The sequence below is a fragment of the Oikopleura dioica genome, chromosome PAR (genome assembly GCF_907165135.1).
Source record: "Oikopleura dioica chromosome PAR, OKI2018_I68_1.0, whole genome shotgun sequence".
Classification (NCBI taxonomy): Eukaryota; Metazoa; Chordata; class Appendicularia; order Copelata; family Oikopleuridae; genus Oikopleura; species Oikopleura dioica.
Genome location: NC_137293.1, coordinates 10408770 through 10425329, shown reverse-complemented (window position 1 = coordinate 10425329; position 16560 = coordinate 10408770). Strand labels below are relative to the sequence as shown.

The following is a 16560-nucleotide window of genomic DNA, read 5'->3' as shown; positions in this document are numbered from 1 at the left end:
AGATGACCTCGGAATCGATTGTAAGTGCATTTGTTTTAGAATGAACCGCTCAAACCGCACTTTTGATGCTTCCGGTCTGACGGGACTCGAGTTGACGGAACGCAGCTTCCGCGCTCCGAAGTCAGAAGCCAACTCGCATCTGGAGGAGCGACTCGCACAAGCCAACGAAAGCAGAAAGGAAAAGCTCGAAATCATTCGAAGATACGTCGCGGAGATGAAGGAAGACCTCCACGGGTCAGTAAATTGAGTGAATAGCCGCTTGCGTAACAGCGCAAGAATTTTCTCGCGAATGTTTGCGTTTAAAATATTTTCAGCGCGCAAAAAGAGCTTTCTGACTTTTCTCTCCAAATCACTGAATCGCGAAAGAAGGCGGAGCGACTCGAGAATGCGGTTGAGGAAGCCTCACAGACTCTTGAAAGCGAAATGTAAGTCAAAAACAGTCGTAAAAACAGAGTTCGTTTCTATGGCGATGATTCTGAAAATCTATCAGGGAAGTTAAATTTACTCAGAAACGCCCTGCACGAGGATTATCTCGAGCTGAAGGAGCTTGAGGAAGGAGAATCAAAGTGTAGAAAACTCGCTGCTGATCTTGACCGACTCTTGTGGGAAGAGCAAATTGATCAGCAGAAGATCGCACTCTACGAAAAAGTCCTTGATGGTAACAAACTCATATCGAATGAAAGGAAGTTACATACGAATTTAGTTTTCTTCGATTATGAGCAGCTGACAGATGGAATCATCGCTGGCGTAGCTTTCACGGCATTCGGCCCGCGGAAATTCGTTGCGCCCAGCTCCAAAGAGTTCCTCAAGACGTTGAAGAAGATCCGCGGCTATAATCCCGTGCCAGATGCGAGTGTCACTGGGACGAACAGCAACTGGAGCGAGCATCCAGTGCTCTCTTCCGCTTCCGACATTTCCTTTACAGCCTCAACTGTCAAAAAGTAAAATCAAGAAACCGCTAACTCTCATTTTCTATCTCTCTTCTGTTCCGAAGCATAACTAGGGCCAGCGCGTGAAAAATCAGCATGCAGAACCCCTTGAGGTAAAGGGCTGAAACTTCGGGACAATATAGGTTTTTAGCGAATCAAAAAAATTGTAACAGAAAATTTTTTGGTCTAGTCAAGTGATCACGTGATACAGGCCCTCGAAAACCTAGAAAAGCTTGACGAGCTCGATCCCCTGGTTGTAGTCGATCACATGATAGCTCAAAAGAAAGAGCATAAAGAGTACTACCTAGAAAGTCAAAAATATTTTTGGGCCCGATTGTAGTTTAGGCGCTAGAAGCAAGAGAAGGCCTCGAAATGGGTGAAATTCGGGTAAAAAATGGACATCATTGGGTGATTTCTGTCAAAATATGCTACAAAAAGGGTCATTTTTCACGTTAAAACTCTCCATGCGGACTCACATGATCGCGGGCCCAAGAATTTTTCTCATCCATTCAGAAGTACTTTTTGAGCTCTTTCTTCTGAGCGATAAAGTAATCACCTGTGATAAGGGGATCAAGCTTGACGAGCTTTTCAAGCTTTTCGAGGGCCTGTATCACGTGATCATGTGGCCAGACCAAAAAAATTTCAAAACGAATTTTTTTCGTTTGTCCAAAAACTCGATTGTCCCAAAGTTTCAGACCTTCACTTCAAAGGTTTCAAGAGGCTGATTTTTCGCGCGCTGACCCTAAGCATAACCCTTTTTCATCCCTATACCCTTACGGAGAATCTGCTGAAACTCATTTTTATAACAATACATTACTTCGTTTTCTTTCCTCTGACGATCTCAAAAAAAAATGCCTAGGCAATTTTTAACGGCGCTATTTTTACTTCCACCACCATTCCGACATGTTTATAATGATGGAGAAAATGAAGCAAGAAAAAATAAAATGTCTATTTATATATTTCCTCTTGTCAAGCCTCTACTCTGCCAGCTATTCGCATCCTCGCTTAGTTTCAAAACTAACATTTATAATAATAATAAGCGCTAGTCCAAATCGTCTCCTAGACAAACATGATCGGTCAAATAATGATAAACAGAGGATCAAGCGTTATCCTTAGACGCACCTTGATCGCTGCTCAGTCACGTGTTACCTTGAGTGAAGCATCAAAGTTAATTCCAACAGTATCAAAGGTGAGCAGCTTTGGTTGTTGTTAAACTTGTATAATCCATCATTCTCCAGCGTCTTGCCAGAGCAATGCCAGGAATTAGAAGCGCCGAAGAAAGCAAGCTGAGAACAGCAAGCGCGATCAACTACATGCTCTCACTCGTGTTCTTCTTCTGGGGGCTAACCTTTTGGAGTGTGCCGATGTGGCGCGTTTTCTGCGAATCGGATCAAACTTCTTGGTTTTCCGCTTTTGTCGGCGATAAAACGCACAGTGTTGATGAGAATAAAGTCAAAAGTATGGAGCCGATTTATGATCATCCATTGATTGTCAAGTTTCACGGAACGTAAGTCGACTTTATCCTTCAAAAATGGAGATTTAATAATATTCAAGAACTGATACGGATCTTCCGTGGGATTTCAAGCCCTGTCAAGACCAGATTATCACGTATCCTGGCGAAACTGCCCTTGCCTTTTATGAAGCGACGAACAAAACAGATTACCCAATAGTCGGCGTATCTACCTACAATATCAATCCCTACGAAATGGGCCCGTATTTTAATAAAATCCAGTGCTTTTGCTTTGAAGAACAAATTCTCTATCCCGGTGAAACTGTAGAAATGCCCGTATTTTTCTTCATTGATCCTGATATCGAAGATGATCCGACTGTTTTCGATGTACACGATATTATTCTAGGCTATCAATTTCATAAGGTTGAGAATATTGAAGATCTACCAGCACTACCTGGTTTTGAAAATATAAAGCTGCAGAAAGCAGAGAGTTTGGTAAAGCTCTAACTTTTCCATTTTCCGTTCATCCAGTTTGTACCATTCTGATGATTCAGAATGGAAAAAGAAACGCCGAGAACGACAAAGCGAAGGGATATCGCATCGAAAAGACAGAAATACTTTCAGCAGCAGGAGCAAGTCAGACAGATTCCACCGCACTCGCCTGACTCGCTTCAGAACAATCCTACACGAGAAAGGTATTTTCCATTTCGTAATATTTAATATCTAACGTCAATTCGCAGTATTCAAGTGGAACCAGAACATGCGGATGAACTAAACACAAGTAGAACATACACCATCGAATCTATCAGCGATCGAGAACAACGAGAAAGAGAAGCCTTCGAATCCTCCCTCAACGACCGAATGTCACGTCTGCGATCGTGCACTCCCGTAGACCATCTGGCAGCAGATTCGAAAGCGGAAGAAGCTGCGTCCTCTGATAGTGACGATCTCGTACTGTTAACACATCGGCCAGAGGAAAATGTGGGATTGAATCGAGTGGAATCGAACCCCGCGATCCCGGAGGATCCTGCTGATGATTGTGCAGACTCGCCAAGGTCCTTCGCAAATGTAAATGATGTTGAGGAATTGGTACAAGAAGAACTGACCAATAGCACGCCGCAGTCGCCCGAGATAGTGGAATCCAGCCTGGGCGCTCAAAATGAAGCTGAAGAGGAAAAAAGAGACGATTCAACGATTGCCGATAAAGAAAATGGTGCTGCTGACGAAAGTCAACAATTGAGTGACCTCTCAAAGTAAATATCTCGCCTAAAAGGAATTTCTAAAAGTATTTCTAGGGAAAATAGTGAAGTCATTGATGAAATTGAAGAACAATCGACAAAATGTTCAACACCCAGACCTAAAACCGCTTCTCCTTCATCAGAATCTATTGATCAGCTTGATCAACCCCAAGTTACTTCATCACCTGCTCCTGATGGAAGCCCTAGAGCGCAAGATGACAAGGAAAATGATGTCGACGAACAAATTTCCCTGGAAAATATCATCATTGAACACAAAAGCGAGCCCACTGAAGCGATCTTTGAAGAGGAAGAAGAAGAAACAATAGACAAAACTGATGATAACGTATTGAAGAGCTCGTCTTCCGTTCTGCTGGATGAAGATCCGCCAGTTGCTGTGAGTATGCCGGCTGCAGAAGCTTTCATTGCACCGAGATTGATGAGTGGCTCTTATAAAGACCAAAGTGAAGCACAGGATAGTCCTAGATCATTTGCTACAGTTGACGATGTCGAAGATCTTTTCAACAAGAAGGAAGTCACTGAAGAACCAGCCGAAAACAACACCCCACGAGCTTCGGTCTCATCCGCTCGTGACTCGCCCAAGGCGACTCAGATTAATGGAGAAGTACAGTCTGATGTCCTCTCAAGTCGACCAATCAGTCAGGCATCCATCAAAAACTACCGTGAACTTGTCTCGGCGCGTGAACAAACTGAAAACTCCCTCGCTCCAGTTCAACAGCCTCAAAGTCTCTCTTTCCTCTCACCTACTTCCTCGATATCTTTAAATATCGAAAATAATTTTGATGACACAATTCAAAAATCCTCCTCCTCGTCTTCCTCCTCGTCGTCTTCATCTTCGAAGTCTTCACGAAAATCATCAAACTTGTCTTCAGTTAAATCTGGGTCATATCACCTCTCAAATCCTGGTAAGACAATACGAAAATAAGGATCAGAGTTCGCCTAGCACATGAGAAAGTAGACAATTTCTCGTCTATAAAAATAACCTTCAGAAAATGAAGCTGGCGAGGAGCTTTCAGAACGCGCTGAAACACTATCCCTACGCGACTTAGCGCCAAATAGCCCTATTATGTTCACCATGCCTTCAAAGACACACCCAGAAGACGGTTTGTTCCTTTGTTCGCTAAACACATTCGATACAAACGACACTTTAGAAATGGACGAAAACTTACGGGCGATTTTGGAAAAGAGCAATTCAATTCTGAAGCAGTCACATCTGCTCGTAAACGAAGCACAGGTGAAGCTGACTGAAGAGTTCAAGAAAGAGACGCCTAGGGGACCGAAACAAGTTCCTGTTTTATACGGAAAAAGAAAAGAATCTGACTTGCTGGAGTCGCATCGAGGCAACTTTTCGAGGCATTGGGAGCACGCCGCCCCGTAAGTAATAATTCCGAGCAATACTGCTGCAGTAGCCTTAGATAAACACTAGCGTACCGTGTAGCTTATAAAGTCATTCATCTGTGCCATCAAAAAATGATTTTTGATTCCAGATTATCATGGGAGCACGAGGAGACGAAGCTACGTCGGCCTAGATACAAGGGAAAAGTCAAGCCAAATTACATATTCGATATCTAGTTGCTGCTAGATTCGAGTATTTCTTTTGCTTTTCCCGATCAAGTATGACGACGCTCAACTTTACCTGAACTACTACGCCCGTCCCCATCCCTAAACGTCTCATTTTCAGGAGTTTGCCTGATCTGCCTTCTGAACTCATCCTCCAAATCGCTTCATATCTTCCTACAAATTTTACTGTTTCAACATTTTCTGTTTTATCATCTCAATTTTCATTCCTTTCCGACACTTTTATTCACAGACAGTTACACTTTATTAAACAACTGCCCGAGAGTGATGAGCAAATCGATTTTCAGAATTTAGAGGGCCTCAGAGTTGAAAGTTTTAAAGGCCACTTATGGCCGCTAAAGCATCTTCAAATAAGCCCCTACCTGACTACGCTTGAACTTTCTCACTGTAGTATATTTCTTGGGGAGTTTTTACACTTCATAAAGGGGGAACAAAATCAACTCAAGAAACTGATCCTAACCAATCTCGAAATTACATGGGCTCCGTTCGAGGAAAGTGACCTGCAACTTGAGGAAATCCCTTCTCTCGATCTACAGGAGCTCTCAGTTTCCAGACTTGAGCTCTCTAGGGCCCCGTTAGAAGCCAAACAGATACTCAACAACACAATCGTTACTAAAATTCTTTCGCCTAAATTCTCCGCCAACCTTCAAAGGCTCTGGCTTGACATGACAAAACGAACTTATAAAATCATTCGCGCCTATCACGTCAACAAGTTTCTACTCTCCGACTACCCGTCTGAACTTACAGTTTTAAATATTAACAGTCTTGTAATGGGCATTCAGCCCGAACTATCAGCAGGTCGAATGTCTGAGAAGCTTGGAGAATTTCTCAACTCTCCAGTAGCCCATCAAAAGCTACAAGAGTTGTACATTAATACTTTTCATAATAATCCTTTGCTCATGCTTGCGATTTCGAAGATGGAAAATCTAACAGTGCTAGATGTGGAAATGTGTAAATTAACTGACAATGATTTAGTGTTGCTTCCAAAGACACTAGTTGCTTTAAATCTTTCACAAAATAGAATTACTTCAAAAGGACTAGAAACCCTGCGAACAAGAAGTCTGCTAGACCTTGATGTCTCGAGGACAAATGTTTGTGGGAAGGCTCTTGATTTTATTTTACAGAGGCAAACGGGTCTTAGATTCATCGATCTCTCAAAAGTCGTCATTGAGGAAGCGCTTGAAACAATCAACCGCTTCTTGGTAAAGTCAAGTTCAATTAAATGCATTGTTCTGTCAAGTCCAGAGGATTTAGTGCTCCAAATGATCGAATCATACGGTGTCAGATTATTAAGTGAAACTCGATTTTTGCTCACAATCTTGGAAAGGCGACAGTTGCTCTCTGACTGCTCTTTTGTTCCTTACATTTGACCTCCTGTCCAATCATTTTTATCCTTATTTGTGATTGCCCTTTATTTATTTTTCCCCATATTTTTATTGTACATTGTTGTTTTTGACAAAACTCTACTTTTCTTACTGAATAAATTATTTTTTTAAAAATAGCCTTTCAAATGTCAAAGTCATTTCAGAACATGGCATGTTGAGAATTCTTCCTAGAACTATTCACAGCTCCTCCCTTAGGGACAGTTTAAACTTATCTAGGCTAGTCTAACTTACTTCGATTCTGTCTTGAACTGTAGCAAAGAATATTTTCATTTACGAGTCGATACCTATTAGACAGAGACGGACCTGCTCCTACCACTATGTCGGATAAGGCGGCGCAATACAAGCAGCAGCAAAGCGAATTCGAAGTCCCCAAGTTCGACGCTGAGGGCAAGCCTCTTTCCAAGAATGAACAGAAGGAACGGGTCATTTCTACTATTCCTGGCGATACGGTTAAACCTTAACCCAAGCGTAACGCCCTCGTTAACCCTTATCTCAATTCTCTTATCGCGCGAAAATGATCCTTCAAATTAGCGTTTATTGAAGGAAATGAAGAAGGCTAAGGAGCAAGCCGAAAAGGCCGCCAAGGTAATTTTCCCATCCCCTTCACTCCTTTTTTGTCGAGCACAAAGAAAAATCATGTTTTCGTACATTTGTGAACGATTTTTTTCTCAAGAGGATATTCAGAAAGCCGCTGCCAACGCAGACAAGCCCAAGAAGGAAAAGTCGGAAGCTCTGGCCGCCGATTCGGAAGACAACCTAACGCCGAACCAGTACACCGAAATTCGAAAGCAAAAGCTCGACGCCAAGAGAGCCCAGGGCGAGAACCCGTACCCACACAAGTTCCACGTCAGCATCGGAATTGGCGAGTTTATTAAGAAGTACGGAAAGCTCGAAGACGGGACGACCCACAAAGACGATGGAGAAGTTTCTACTGCTGGACGAATCCACTCGTTCAGAGCCTCCGGAGCTAAACTCGTGTTTTATGATTTGCGCAGTGAAGGTACCCTTTTATTGCCACTTTCTTACGTACCATTTATAATGATTGAACATCACATGTTGTTAAGGTGAAAAAATCCAAATTATGGCCAACCTCGGGCAGTACAAGGACCCCGAAGAGTTTGCCAAAATCATTTCGGAGATTCGACGAGGTGACATTGTCGGCGTCAAAGGTTTCCCTGGAAAGACGAAGAAAGGAGAGCTTTCAATCATGCCCACCGAGATGCAGGTCCTCTCTCCCTGTCTCCACATGTTGCCCAAGTTGCACGATGGCAAGTTAACGCATCCACGCATCGAAAGAAACATTCAATTATAGGTCTAAAGGACAAAGAAACTCGTTATCGAAAAAGACATTTGGATTTGATTATGAACGCTGACGTGCGACACAAATTCATCGCCCGTGCCCAGATTATCCAATACCTGAGAACTTACCTCGCCAACAATGGTTTCTTAGAAGTCGAAACTCCAATGATGAACATGATCGCTGGTGGTGCTACCGCTAAACCTTTCAAGGTATGATTATCGATAAATATTTCATTCTTCTTTCATTCTGACACTAAGACAAATACAGGTTTTTCCTTATATAATTTCAGACGTTCCACAACGACCTCTCGATGGATCTGTTCATGCGTGTTGCCCCCGAGCTTTACCTGAAGATGCTTGTCGTTGGTGGCTACGATCGAGTGTTCGAAATCGGAAAGAACTTCCGAAACGAAGGCATTGACATGACTCACAACCCCGAATTCACTGCTTGTGAATTCTACATGGCCTACGCTGATGCCGAGGACTTGATGAAGATCACCGAGGAGCTTCTCTCTGGAATGGTCAAAGCGATCACCGGCGATTACAAAGTTAAATACCACCCTGAAGGTCCTGATGGACCAGTTTGGGAAGCTGACTTCTCTCCTCCATTCAAACGATTTTACATGTTCCCTGAGTTGGAAAAGATCTTAAATGTAACTCTTCATTTATTGCTTTGTAACTAAACGGACTTGAGGTCAAACTCCCCTGCCCTACAAGCCTGCACACAGAAGAAGCCCGTGCCGCTCTTGACGCCATCTGTGTCAAGCAAAACGTCGACTGTAGCGCTCCACGAACATCTGCCCGGCTCTTGGACAAGCTTGTCGGCGAATATTTGGAAGAGGCCTCTATCAACCCTACGTTTATCTGCGACCACCCGCAAGGTAACAACGCGCAAATTGAATCGATAAGGAATTTCAGTGATGTCTCCGCTCGCAAAGTGGCATCGATCGGCGCCCGGTCTGACTGAGCGATTCGAATTGTTCGTCTTCAAGAAGGAAATCGCCAACGCGTACACTGAGTTGAACGATCCCAAGGTCCAACGCGACCGTTTCAGCCAGCAAATGGCCGACAAGGCCGCTGGTGATGAAGAAGCGCAGGGTTACGACGAGAATTATTGCCAGGTAGTTAAACCATTATTACGCTGAAGTATTAGTTTTGAACAAAGAAGTGGGGAAACAAAAACATTATTGTTCGATGAGAAAACAAACTAGAGCAGACGAAAATCATCCATCAGTTCAAATTTGAACTTTCCTCCTTGATTTCAAGGATGTTATTTTTACGATAATTTCAGGCATTGGAATACGGTCTGCCGCCAACTGGAGGCTGGGGTCTAGGAATCGATAGACTCACCATGTTCCTGACAGACTCGAACAACATCAAAGAAGTGATCCTCTTCCCCGCAATGAAGCCCGAAGAAGCCAATGAGAAGGGTGCCGAAGAAAAGAAGGAATGAGCAATTTACCGAACGAAAAAAAACCTTTTACTGTCCTGAAATAAGTTAAACCGCTACTAATGCGTGCCCTGCCTGAGCGAGTGTCCTAATGAATAGACCTAAAGCTGCTAAAATTTAGCCACTCAACTCGGCCGCGCATTTTGAAAAAATCCAATGTTCTGTATTTTAATCTAGGTGAATTACTGGTATACTAAGGGAATGAAAAAATACAAAACACTGAAGTATATTTATGAAGATAGCCATACAACCTCGTCGACAATTAAAATTACTACTCTCGGAAAGAGAGAGGAGACATTCACCGTCTCTTGAGGATCAGTAATTATAGACGGCTTTGTAGGTTATCCGAAAATTACGTGTTGTTATTTCAATACAGCGAATTGTTTTTGCGATGCTGAATTCTGCTGGAGAATTCGAAGATCACAGATTTTGATTTTGAAGTTAAGGATTAAGTTATTGCTTCATTTTTCAATTAAAAAACCTTAAATTTCCCTCTCATTCAAATATTTTTTAATTAATAAGTTGAGACGTAAGAGCAAACATAAATTACTAAAGTCAAATACAGGCAATAGAATTTGTCTAAAAACGAGATTCTGAAGGAAAGAAATTCGCGTTTTATTCAAGGTCAGCTTTTGTGATGGTCCGTTTGCACCAGACCGCGATGCTGTAGCTTCGTTTTCAGTCTAGTAGCCCAGTGTGGTAATTCAGAAAGGATCGAACCAAGTAGGTCACGAGCGGATTGGCTATCAAAAACCGCCTACGCCTCCAATTTTGCTTATAAACGTGCGAGGGTCGATTTTGAAAGCATTTCATTCTTTTCGGGCGTCGTCTTATGTCGGGCGATCTCTCTTTTTTCACTTTTCACTTCAAAAAAATTTTTCCTCCCGCGCGCCCATTGACGATGTCGTAATTTTTAGTAGAAAAATTTCGAACAAAAAAATCCAAATTTCTAAAAAAACTAAAAAATGCCGGTCCTTTGCTTCGTGCTCGATACCTCGGCCTCGATGAACCGTAGAACTGCTCAAGGTCAACGGGTCATCGACTTGGCAAAGACGGCCATCGATAATTTTCTCAAAAAAGTAAGAAAACGACCCACATTAATTTAAAATTTCGATCATCATCAATTACGCCGAGGACTTATTTTCCAATTTCTCAAAGAATCAAAGCTCTAAGACAGCCCAGAAGAGACATAAAAAGGGGACCTTCTTCAGAGAGCAAAACGGGGTTAATACAGTCACAGAACAGTACCGTCGAGAATTAAAAAAGAAAGAGCGCTAGAATCGACGGCTTTTTTTGCGTCGCGTGGATTATATTTTCACTCACGTGCGCCGCGATTTTGTCATACGGAGCGCCCTCCTTTGCATAGCAGCCTGGATAGGTTAAAAGGCCTCTTCCTCTCATCCCCGTTTTCACGTCGGATCTCTTCCTCGCCTCTACTGTTGTTTGTGACCTCTGTTGACCTCTAAGCTCTCTCGCAGAGGGTCACTCTTCGTCTTTCGTCCGTAAAGGAGCATTTCCTTGTTGGACAGTTCGTTCTTTTGAGTTGGAAAGTTTGCCTCGGTTGATGTTTGTTGACGGTCGATATGGATAGTCGAAACTTGAATTACGGCTTTTGTCATTTAGGTCCGCGCTAAGGAACCCTCTGCGAGAACTGACCAATACCTCCTGCTTACTACTTGCCGAGAACAAACAATCAGGGTAAGCTAAAACAGAGAGAAAACCATCATGTATAAAAATATATATTCCCCCAATTTATTTGATCTGGAGCTGTACTTGTCATGTGGTTGTTGGACTATTATCTCCAAGCAAAGGATACTCGTATAATTACAGTGTTAGTGTGCGAGTGTAGCTGTGACGTGGGACAGTTTATTTTTTCATCATGAAAAGAGTCTTTCCGCGGGCGGCCAATCCGCGCAGAGGGAGATTCGCGACGCGGGTTGACGTGAGTGCTTTGAGATTACAACAATTACGCTTCGTAAAACAAGTACCGCATGATCAAGTATCGAAAGACTGACTCGCATTCTATGAGTCTCAGAATGAAACACTAATCGATCAATTCACAGGTTGGACCGAAAGACTCACCGACAATCTTCTGGCGCGAGCTGCACAACCTTCAAGCTGATGATCAGTCCGATTTGGGCCACTCGATCCAGACCGCCTTTGATATCCTCAACATGGAAAGATACGACCACGGTAAGAGATATTCATCCATTCTCTTCCTTGATTTCAATCGGCGATTTTCAGAGCTGGACTCGATTGGACGCGGGCGGCAACCTTGGTCGATTCGGCCCTCGGCCGTCATCGTCCTCAGCGATGGTGGAATCTTGACAGCTAAGAGCTCGACGCGCAGCGAGCTCGAGCTTCCTGGTTCGTCATTACCTGGCTCAGCCCTTATAACAGAGCCGTTTAGATGGGATCAGCGTGTCTATTCCCTCTGTTTGAGGTTGGACGGGCACGGCAGCGGCGACCAGGTTGATCGCTCGGATGAACGCGTTGCCCACGGGATTGACCCGCTGGCTGGCTTGTGCGACGTCACTGGAGGAAAAAGCTATCAAGGTAAATCCTCCGCAATAAACAGGGATAATAGCTGAAGTCAATCTTACACCTTGGGCACTCCTCTTCTCCTCTTTTGTATCTTATCCTCATAGAACTATGATAATTTCCTACCTCTATTTTTTAATTCCGCAAATTCCACTGCCCGATTTCACATAAATTAATAATTTATTCAGTCAGCCACCCGAACGCCGTTATGGAAACTCTTCAAGCAATCAACGGCGATCTTCAAACATCCGACCGAGCCGGCATCGTGATGAACTTCGAAAAGATCCACGATCGATCCAACAGCCGACCAGAACTCTCCAATGGCCCAGAATCTGGCCAGAAGTGGCACAAGACGCAGCAGATCGTCTACGTGCGCACAAAATACACGACTGGTAGTTTCCTTGGTTTTTGGCCTATTCCTGAATCCTACTTTCCTGACCCTGATGCAGAAAAGCTTCCGCCTCGCTCCGCACAGCCCGTAATAAAGTTCAATACAAGAGATGTTAAATTCCGGGTAAGCGAGCTCCAATCGAAAATAATCCTAATCAACTACTCTAGTGTCTCCCGAACTTTGCATTCGATAAACTAGAACTCCAAAAAGGACCTCTCGTCGACGCAATGCTCGCTCGGAATCGACCCGATAGCGCTTGGCAAGTTTTTGTTGAAAACTCGGGCTCCATTCCCGGAATGGAGCGGCCCATCGGATATCTCAAGCCCAACTCTTCAAACGAAGTCGTTCACCTGTTTCTTCACCCTTATGATTATGAATCCGCCCTGACCCTTATTGACGAGCTTTTCCAGTCGAAAATGAATCCAAGCCAGCTATGGAAGAAACAATGGGAGCAATACTTAAAAGAAATTCCAAGATACTACACTCCTCACTTACGGTACCCTTTCCTTGCCATCCATCTATTTACTCAATTAAAATTCTAGCAAATCACTCCAAGCCGTTGGTGCGCCCCCTGGACTCATCCCAGAAGGTTTTGATCTCAAGCTGCCACATCAGGTCGATTCAAAACTGAAAAAGATCAAATCGCAAGTAAGTCGTGACTTCCTTTGCCGGAACTTACAAACCTATTTTTAGCTGCGGAGCAAAGTCGAAGAAGTCATCGAAAATCTACGTCAGTACCGAGAACGAATCGCAGTCAACAGTGGCAAAATGATTCCATTGAAAGAACTCAACTTCGGTCTTGAGAAAGAAAATCCAGAATTCGCGAACTTCTGCCTTGTCGAAAAGGCAAAAACGGGTCCTAAGCAACCGCTTCTGGTATTGATCTCTTATCACTAATCAAAGCTCATATTTTGTTTAGGAACCGTTCGACGTAGATAAGAACGACATCTTCAATCAATTAGAACGAATGCGCGCAGCGTTCAAGCAGTGTCTGATGGGTGGCCTTCCCCTGCATCACGAAGCCATTCTCCATGAAATTCCACAAGCCAATATGGGCAACTTCCAGGAATACGAGAAAAAACGCACGAAGCACACTCTGCGTGATCCATTTGAGGAAGATTCCGCTTCCAAAAAGCTTCATGGATTCGGAAATCCATTCAAGGTAAATTTTGTTATTTAGGGAGTATCAATCTTCACCCGGTCTTTTTAGCCGAAGAATGGACTCATTGACGTTGACGGTCTCGATTTTAACGAAGGCACTGGCTCAATGAGAAAACGTAGCAGTAGGGGAAAGGATGAACATACCAAGAGAAGACGCAAACGCAACCTCTCTTTTAGGTATTCACGGCGAGCATGTACAGAGATAATAGCCTTTTTAGAAATCGTGGTAAGTCCTACGATTCTGGTCTCCATTCTGACTCCGAAATGTCCGACTCTTCCTCTGTCAACGGCGAGCTTTCGGACGAAGAGGGTATCCATCCATTGAAAAACGGGTTCCACGAAAGTAATGGATTCGCAAAAACGACTCAGAAGAGGAAGAACGGAATGGTGAATGGACATGCAAGCGAACATTACCCGCCCAAAAGTCCTAGACGAGCCTCAGTCGCACCAGCAGCCCTACACGATGAAAAAGTCTATAACTTCTGTCGCCTCCTCATCCGACGCATGGGAAGAGGTAAAATAAGCGCTGATATATATTCACTAACATATAATTTCCGGTCAATAAATGTTTTATAAATTTTCGTTTAGAAAACGAGGTAAAATTTGTCGAAGAGTTGCTCAAACTCAAAGAAGTCGATAAGCGGACCCGCCTCTTCACGGTTCGCAAGTTGCAGCGAGACGCTATCGGCTTCTCGCGTCATTCGATGTTCCAAATCCTCGAACAGTTCCTCGATGCCACCGCCACAGAATCAACTTAGCCTTACTTTCGTTTCAGTTATCTTTCCCTTTATTTTTTCCTTTCTTTCACAATGCCATCTCCTCTTCAGCATATCCGCATTTACGCCATCGTGCAATCAAGGAAGAATCACTTCCTTGATGGCGATTTTCTCTTGCACCGAAACAGGATATCATGAAGTTTCTACGCTTTTATTGCTCTTTAAAAAAGTACTGCCGTGTCCTCAATTAAGTTCAAACGGTAACTACTCTCCGCTGCTTTCTTATTCTATTGTACTGTTCCCAGCTTAGTGTATGTCCGACTTACAGGTGTTTACTTTTGAAAGCCCACGTGGTCTTCAACCCTTTATGCCCAAAAACGTTAACAATGTCTCTCAATCACGAGAATTTTGCTCGACTTTTCGGAGCCCAACCTTTATGCACCTAAACCTCAAATACTGAGCTTGATAATGTATCCTTTATCATCCGTTTATTTAGTTAACTTATTGTCAGCTTTCCTATCAAGATTCTTCAATTTTATTACTCTGAATTAGGCTTTCGAAATACCCGGCGCACCTTATACAAGCGAATATCATCAACTGAATTTTATTCTAACTACTTGTAAAAATGTATTTATTACAAAAAGCGACTGAAACTAAAATACTGCCAGTTGTTTATATAAAACTTATTTATTGCTATTTACAGTCACCAGATAATAAAATGAGCGCGCATGTTTTGTGCCTTAGAAAAGTAAAATATGTCTTAGTTTTCTAGCAGGAGAGGGTTTCAGGATCAATGGATGTGAGCGATATTGTCAAAATACTCGTCGGTGGAAATCTCGCCATTCAGAACTTTTCGAGGTCATGAAAGAATAACTAATTGCAGATTATTTGAATAAGGGACCTTTCCTTGATCTCTGTATCTTGCTTGCTGCATATTATCGAGCACTCTGTTCATTCCATCAATGCCTTTCTTGATCGAGCTTCGTAAAAACTCGATTCTGTCTTGAAGTTTACGTTCTCTTTCGAAGCACGTGGCGCTCTCTACTATTCGACTAGAAGCGGAAGGAAACCAGTTTCCATGCTGCTGGGAGTCGTCATTGGTGTATTTGTAAAGAGTCTTCGTCTGTGGCTTCTGTCTGGGGGCAGCTACGGATGGATTCTCACGGAAGATTCTATCGTCGTCGGAGATTTGAGTTGTCTCTGATGAGAAGCTGACCTTGGATCGGGATTTTTTGGATCGCTTTGGTTGAGATTTCACAGACCGTGGTTGGATTATAAGAGACTGTATTAAAGAAGATCAAAAAATATTGACAGTCTATAAAAATAACCCAAGCTTGATATCTTCTTCCGAAGAGGATGTCTTGACAGATGGGTCCGATGAAACTTCGCCTGCGCTTGTGATTGGGGAAATCAACTCGGATGACTTTGACTCTGCGTTTCCAAAAAGATTAGCAGCAAGATTCGTGAGCGATTGAATAATGGTAGCGGAATCTTTACGCTGTGTTTCAGGAAGTTCCATGGAATCTGAAATCCTTTCTTTCAGGGCATGAGGATCGATTTTGATGGTGGAAACGGGTGAAATTGCTAGTTTGTGCTTCTTCACGCTGCTTGCGCTCATACGCGACCGGATCTCATTTGATGAATGTTTCTTCCTTGATGCATTTTTTGACGGAGTTCTTTCCTGAACAGCTGCTCGTTCTGTCTTTCTAGCATGATTAGATTTCTCGGGAGTGGAAGGAGCCGGTTCATTTTCGTCGGCAGCTGCACGAGCAAAAGCGCTGGATAGACTCCATTGAATGATCTCCGGCAAAGGCCAGATTGGGAACGAGATATTTCCACAAAAACGCACAATAATCGGAATCAATGATAGAATCGCAAAACAGAGATGCGGAAAGAAGGTGAAGGTGAACTTTACTGAATTCTCGTTGAAGAAAAACAAAGTTTGAACAAGTTCTAATTACCTATTCTGAGAAGAAATACTGCGGCTGTGTCTGGGAGCTTTTGAATTGTCCATGCCAGCGCTTTCAAAAATGCGTAGTAAACTTTTTCGGTTTCAAATTTCGATGGCTTTTTTAATAAAATATTTTGTAAGAAACCAACCTGGATTATATTGCCTTTTTGATGCGAGCTAAAACGTTTGCATAATTATCTACGCTTGAATTCATTATTCATATTCATGACGATTGTAAATTATGCTGTATTTACGAGAGATTGCGAGATGTTTTGTATGGATGACAAAAATAGTTTATCGAAGGATTATTTTACCTGAAACATGTTGTCGAACAATAAATCTTTAAGAAGCTCATTGTCAATATAGATTTATGTTCTAGAGATATTGTAAAAAAACTTTATAATTATGAACAGCAAAGAAATCTGAATATGTTGTGCCCCTTGAATAAAATAT

General features: G+C 42.9%; 5 protein-coding genes and 1 long non-coding RNA gene across 6 annotated transcripts; 5 read left to right on the top strand and 1 right to left on the bottom strand.

Annotated features, from left to right (window-relative positions):
* Positions 1-33: 33 nt before the first annotated feature.
* Positions 34-1891, top strand: LOC145705559 (uncharacterized). Its single transcript, XM_081783044.1, has 4 exons — positions 34-234; positions 315-425; positions 510-658; positions 704-1891. Exons 1-4 carry the CDS (start codon positions 41-43, stop codon positions 943-945), a joined length of 696 nt encoding a protein of 231 aa, XP_081639170.1. The 5' UTR covers positions 34-40; the 3' UTR covers positions 946-1891.
* Positions 1892-1979: 88 nt separating this feature from the next.
* Positions 1980-2905, top strand: LOC145702979 (cytochrome c oxidase assembly protein ctaG-like). Its single transcript, XM_081780280.1, has 3 exons — positions 1980-2118; positions 2168-2436; positions 2484-2905. The coding sequence occupies exons 1-3, from the start codon at positions 1999-2001 to the stop codon at positions 2884-2886; spliced, it is 792 nt and encodes a 263-aa protein (XP_081636406.1). The 5' UTR covers positions 1980-1998; the 3' UTR covers positions 2887-2905.
* Positions 2906-2934: 29 nt separating this feature from the next.
* LOC145704709 (uncharacterized) lies at positions 2935-6711 on the top strand. The gene is made up of 6 exons (XM_081782177.1): positions 2935-3074; positions 3120-3632; positions 3675-4540; positions 4625-4738; positions 4787-5009; positions 5317-6711. The coding sequence occupies exons 1-6, from the start codon at positions 2935-2937 to the stop codon at positions 6581-6583; spliced, it is 3123 nt and encodes a 1040-aa protein (XP_081638303.1). The 3' UTR covers positions 6584-6711.
* Positions 6712-6860: 149 nt separating this feature from the next.
* On the top strand, positions 6861-9571 carry LOC145704711 (lysine--tRNA ligase-like). Its single transcript, XM_081782179.1, has 9 exons — positions 6861-7014; positions 7130-7183; positions 7283-7598; positions 7663-7866; positions 7911-8107; positions 8188-8550; positions 8592-8778; positions 8816-9018; positions 9189-9571. The coding sequence occupies exons 1-9, from the start codon at positions 6916-6918 to the stop codon at positions 9348-9350; spliced, it is 1785 nt and encodes a 594-aa protein (XP_081638305.1). The 5' UTR covers positions 6861-6915; the 3' UTR covers positions 9351-9571.
* A 576-nt stretch (positions 9572-10147) lies between these two features.
* Positions 10148-14906, top strand: LOC145704710 (integrator complex subunit 6-like). Its single transcript, XM_081782178.1, has 12 exons — positions 10148-10426; positions 10971-11045; positions 11411-11540; positions 11592-11903; positions 12077-12402; positions 12447-12775; positions 12822-12927; positions 12973-13155; positions 13199-13441; positions 13490-13617; positions 13659-13954; positions 14029-14906. The coding sequence occupies exons 1-12, from the start codon at positions 10313-10315 to the stop codon at positions 14196-14198; spliced, it is 2412 nt and encodes an 803-aa protein (XP_081638304.1). The 5' UTR covers positions 10148-10312; the 3' UTR covers positions 14199-14906.
* A 589-nt stretch (positions 14907-15495) lies between these two features.
* On the bottom strand, positions 15496-16320 carry LOC145704712 (uncharacterized). Its single transcript, XR_014134486.1, has 3 exons — positions 16257-16320; positions 16118-16198; positions 15496-16070 (listed from the first exon to the last, which is right to left on the bottom strand). It is a non-coding gene; the product is annotated as an uncharacterized LOC145704712 (long non-coding RNA).
* Positions 16321-16560: the final 240 nt, after the last annotated feature.